The sequence below is a fragment of the Syzygium oleosum genome, unplaced genomic scaffold (genome assembly GCF_021117445.2).
Source record: "Syzygium oleosum isolate NSW1041296 unplaced genomic scaffold, Sole_v2.1 Sole_v2.17, whole genome shotgun sequence".
Taxonomy (NCBI): Eukaryota; Viridiplantae; Streptophyta; class Magnoliopsida; order Myrtales; family Myrtaceae; genus Syzygium; species Syzygium oleosum.
The window spans coordinates 5,574,305-5,579,941 of NW_026607501.1; the positions used below are offsets into that span (position 1 = coordinate 5,574,305).

Here is a 5,637-nt window from a genome sequence, read left to right on the forward strand (position 1 = left end):
TCTGGCTTATGGTCATCATATGGACATTTCTCTTCTTGTAGATTTATTGGGTGTTCTAATAAGCTGTCAAGTGTCCGGAGTAGCTGTACATCGTTTTGTTGCAATCTATGCCTTCTCTTGGTCAGTAACCAGGAGAAACAACGAAGCGGTTTCTATTATTTCAGTGAAGTGAGAGGCAAATTACGTTTTCTCTTGGGACCATTTTCTCTGTAAGGGCTTTCTTTTCTTTCCCCTTACCTCTTGCCCTATAAAGAAATGACACTGAAGATGAGGGTATCAGAAGAGTGAAAGAGTGCATATTATGGTCCAGAAAGATATGAGAGCTCATAAATCCCTGACCTGGCAAACTAATGTTAAACATAATACTACACCGATAATTTCTCCAGTGGATGTCTGATAGGAAATTACACTGGCCTGGGACTAGTAAGATCAGATGTTCACTTAGCTCTAGCATCTTGAGCTTTGAGGTAGAACCATTATATTGTGGGGGACTCATGGGTCAGTGCTGATCGAGCCCGTATATCGCATAGTTTTGTTTTAGTTCAAATTCAGTCTATGGTGATGTAGTCATTTGACAGACAAATTTTCGTTAAAATCTCATGTCAGGAAATGTAAGGATCACAAACTTCGATCGTAGATTTCAAGAAATTGCATGTCAATGGCACAGCGAGATAATGGACATAAAATTGTCGTAACTTTTAAAGCTAGTCTAGAGATGCAGCAAGTCACCTGTTTTTAACTAAACCCAGAAAGCCATATACAAGCAAAAGAAGAGGATCCAAAATGATGGCCTCCCCACTCAACAAGGAGAGGTTAGCCAACATAAAGTTAGAGACAACGAGGCCTATCCAAACCCTACTAAGAAGCTTTCTGTTTCGATATTTCTTCCAGCAAATATCTGGACTCTGCAGCGAAATCCACGGGAGCAACTCCTTTCACTGTGATCCTTTGCCTCTTTTCGCTCATGTACTCGTGCTGAGCAACGCTGACCCGGAATAGATGAGGAACCCAAATTGCTTGTTTCAGCTTTTGCTGATATGGGTTCTCCTCGTTCTCCTGAAATGGTGTCAAGAATTAATATGAACGTTAGCACATATGATATGAGTAGTTAGTTGACCTTGTTTAACCTTTAATGTTTGTTCTTGGCTTACCTGCGATTTCAGTTGATTGAGCTCATCAGCTGGGCACCCAATGATATGCTCTGCTTCTTCATTGAATGCAGAAACCCATGCTTCACCACTTGGGTCTGAAACCTTCGCTACCATTATGTATCTATAGCATCGAAGCAAAAAAATGAATTATCCAATGGCATTGATTGCACGAGAATACAGTTTGCTTTCACACCCACTATGTGTTCAAAGAATTTCATAACCGTGGAGTTTCTCACCTTAAACTGCATCCTTCATCATTTTTCTGACACCCTTCGCACCAATAGCCAGATCCAATAGCTTCTGTCACTTTCTTTTTACATGTTTTGCATGCACGATACCACATCGTTTGATCAGGCTTAATGAAACTCACATAGGCTCTGACGCTGAAGAATGCAGGCTGTGCCAAACAAATCGATCAAGTTAAAACCAGAGAAACAGGGTGGGTTAGCTTCGAGTCAGCTAAATGCTACATGTTTACCTTGTCTTCACCCAAGGAAGGATTACTAGTAAAATGAGAAAGGAACACTCTGTCGGAATACATGGACCTTGATCCATTTCTTGATGAGGCAATTAAGCCTGAACCAACAGAGTCCATTGAGCTGCCTTTCCCTTCAGAGTCAAACCTATCAAAATGGTTCAAAACTTAAAGAACTACTCAAAAGTGAAGAAAGAACAGAATGGTCATAGTTGCTTGCCATCACAAACTCACCAGGACCTCAGCTTCTTTGCCTCTGGTGTCTCTGGATTTACTTTTACTACGCTTTTGCCTAGTGATGACAAAGATACACCTGAAAGAGGACACCACAGTAATGTAATTCGTCCATTCTTAAATTAGAGACAACTAAAAGCATACAATATCACCACAACATTAAATTATAATTTGGAAGATACCTTATTACATTAATTGAATAAATTGCCCTCTCGAGATATATGTTATTAACCCCAACTTATCTTATTCGCGTTTGGCAAATATTAAAAATTTCATCAAATGTATAAAATCCACCGTACCATAACAAAACAAGAACTGCTTGAACCAAGTACATACAAAATTTTGTTTCAAGGTAGCAATTACCTTGGAAATCCCCAACTTTCAAGGACTTTATAGCAACTATAGGCGATTGATCAGCAGAGTCAAGCAATTCCTGACCTACAGTAGTCGCAAGCTCATTCCACAGAGAAACCACAACGATCTTTTTCCTGATTTCCATACGCTCGTATGAGGCATTAGATGACAACAAACAAGAGAGGCTCCAGAATGCTGAGATAAACTTACGTCTCGTCAGCAATAGTAATATCACGCTTAGGAATAATCTCATTGTTGCTTTTCCTTCGGATGCTCATTGTAGGAGAAACACTTTGAACCACTCCAATCACATCTGAATCAATAAAGAGAGAATTAGGGCCTATATCAAATTGCGCCGCACTGAACTGAACATTGAAGTGGATGTTTGTATTCTTACCAACAAGCTCTTTCCCGTTGACATAGGGACCCAACATATCGATTGGCACAAAATTAAATTTTGTTTCTGGGACAAAAGAAGCTTCATTACTGGCCTCTTCCACCTCAGAATTTTCATTCAAGGTCATCTCGTAGTCATTTTGCACTGTCTTGAACTGTTTATTAGCGACCTTTAGTGTTCCTCTCGATATGTAATACACCTTCCCTATTTCAAGCTTGTCATAGAATTTCCTGGCAGCTTCATTGAACATTGTTGCTTGTATTTGTGTACCCTGCACGATGAGCCAACTAAATCATTCAGTTGCCATGGAGTGGTCATGTACCTAAGACCTGAATATGTTTCTTAAATATATCACCAGAAGTTTAGAATTAAAAAGCAGTATCCCACTTACATCTTCATCTGTCAACTCCACATTGAAGACACAACCTTCGCCTCTAGCATTCCTGTAAGTGCGCATGCTCCCTTTGCTTGTCACCCGGACTTTTATAGTCCAACTGCCCTGGTAAGGATTCAGCGATACGAGAGGATGAACCCTTCTAGTCATGGCCAGGCGTGCAGCAGGGGCCATACTAGAAGACAGAAATAAGGGATCAATACACCAATGAATCTAGCAGGAAATTATTACAAAAAAGCTTCCACATATTATGAACAAGTTCAAATGAGAAGGCAAAAAAACAAAAACTCACTTCCTGTGCTGTTCGTGAACAATTTGGGCAGCCGACTTTGCAACCATCTCTTGCTTTGGCTTTAAATGTATTCCAGGTCCGGTTTTCACTTGATTTCCGACTTCAACTTCTTGCTTTGGCTTCCAGAGATTCCCACTCTCCTCAACCGTGACCTCAGAATTAGTTTCATCTTCTTGCTTCGACTTTAAAAGGATGCCACAGTCCAGATCACCCGCATCACTCTTGATTTCCATCTCAAGTGCCGGAGAAACTGCTTCACACTTGTTGACGACCAGATACCTGAAACATTAGAATCACAAGGACAAAAAAAAAAAAAAAGTCGATAAGTCAGATGTTAAGCTCGTGAAGCCAAACAACAGACGAATGCCTGTTGCGCAAGCCGCACTCACTTGTCCGACTTGTTCGGAATGTCGTTGAGGGTGTAATGAAGTATTCGGATCAGACCCAGATTCTGAATGCTCCCGGAATGAATCTCAGATTCCACGTTCGAAGGCAGAATCCCTTTCAACTTCATCTTTCCATCATTAGCTGTGAACCTGTGCGCAAAGCCACAAGAGAGGAGAACCTTAAGGGTACACGACCAATTGTCATTCCAACCGATGTCTTCATGTATCTAACCAAAATCCAAAAGAAGTATCGGGCAGCGACGATACAAAAGACAACCAGGGGAACAAGCAGATAGAGCTGGACACAACAAGCGAACGCATCCTCAAGCTTTGCACGAATTGCAATAGAAGTACCCAAGAACAACCAGAAAAACCCAACCGGAGGACGCTAATTTCCCCCCTCGACGGACGGACGCTCCGTCCGCTCGCGCTGTCGAATCCACATCTCAAACAAACGACCCCCAGCCCCACACACAGAACCTCAAACCCCACCCCACCCTACTGGGGCAAGAAAGACCACATACGACAGACCCGGCAAAACCCAACAACGCCAACGCAGCAGGAGCTCGCCGACGACGACGGCACAGATCTTACTTACGAACACCACCACCGCCGCCGGTAAAAGAAGAAACGAAACCCCGAGGACCCGTTTCCCATGATCATCGCATTTCCCGCTGAGCTCGCCGGGCACAGCGGAACGAAACGCGAGCCAAAAAAGGAATCAAACGCTCCAAACAAAACCGACGCCAGCCACAGGAGATCCAAACCTAAATCTAAATCTAAACCGCAAAAGGACCCTCCACAGAACGCTAGCCCCGACCAGGTGATAGAGAGAAAGAGAGAGGGAGGGAGAGAGGGAGAGGGAGAGAGGGAAAGAGGGGACCGACATGAAACGGTTGCGGGTGCCGGTGGACTTGAGGTCGAGGACCTGGACGACGAGCTCGGGCACGTCGGCGGGGGAGTCCGGCGACGGGGCCGACCGCATGGCGGAAACCGCGCCGGGCGTCACCGTCTTCACCATCTCTCTCTCTCTCTCTCTCTCTAATCTCTCTCTCTCTAATCTCTCTCTCTCTCTCCTGCGCGTCCGCGAGCTGCTTTGAGAATGAGGGAGCGGTGGACTTGTGCGTGTCTCTACTTGTAATGCCCGTGCTGCTGCTGGGTTGAGCGCCAACTCTTTTTTTGGGGGGGGGGGGGGCCGTTTTCGATTTCTCCTTCGGGCGCCAATTTTTTTCACCATTTTTTTCCTCTTTTGAGGTATTTCGCGGGGCAGCGCCTTCCTTGAAACGACCCCGCGCGAGGCTTTGGCCTTGGCGCCAAAACACGACCCCCGCCTGGCTCGGCGGAATTTACTTCTTTGACCCCTCGTTTGTCCTTTGACTATTGGTGGGGGGGGTTGGGGGTGGCGCGCGGGGCTTTTTGGGCCCTTCTCTTCGGGTCGCAACCAGAGTAAAATAATTGGGTATCAACTTATTACGTTTGTGCCGATTTAATTTTTAAACATTTTGACGTAGTGCCAGTTCAATTCTGAACCTTTTTTTTTATTTTTATGTCGATTCAGTCCTTCCGGCTAATTTTAGTATGATATTGCCGACGTTGGCGCCGGGGCGGCCTACGTGATTGAATTCTTATTTAATTTTTTAAAAAAATTTAACGATATTTTAATATTTTTGCAATTTTTTTATTTACTCTTTAAAAAGAATTCTTTTCTTTCTTTTCCTAGTTTTTTTCTTTTCTTTCCCTTTCTTCTTCCTCCGGACGGTCGCCGGGCTAAGGCTAGCTGGAGGCTAGGGGCAACGAGGTTGTGCCCCACCCAGCCATTAGCAAGGGTTGAGGCTCGCCGGCCATGGGGGAGGCCCGACCTTGCCAGATCCGACGGGGCCCGGCGACCGGCTGAAGGAAGAAGAAAGAGAAAAAAATTTAAAAATAAAGGGAAATTTTCAAATAAGAGCATGAA

At 44.3% G+C, this 5,637-nt stretch overlaps 1 protein-coding gene across 1 annotated transcript; it reads right to left on the bottom strand.

The window, feature by feature from the left end:
- Positions 1-675: 675 nt before the first annotated feature.
- On the bottom strand, positions 676-4,730 carry LOC115665087 (replication protein A 70 kDa DNA-binding subunit B-like). Its single transcript, XM_056319005.1, has 12 exons — positions 4,571-4,730; positions 3,687-3,833; positions 3,298-3,576; positions 3,003-3,180; positions 2,612-2,882; positions 2,425-2,527; positions 2,224-2,348; positions 1,861-1,939; positions 1,630-1,774; positions 1,388-1,548; positions 1,152-1,272; positions 676-1,056 (listed from the first exon to the last, which is right to left on the bottom strand). The coding sequence occupies exons 1-12, from the start codon at positions 4,702-4,704 to the stop codon at positions 859-861; spliced, it is 1,941 nt and encodes a 646-aa protein (XP_056174980.1). The 5' UTR covers positions 4,705-4,730; the 3' UTR covers positions 676-858.
- Positions 4,731-5,637: the final 907 nt, after the last annotated feature.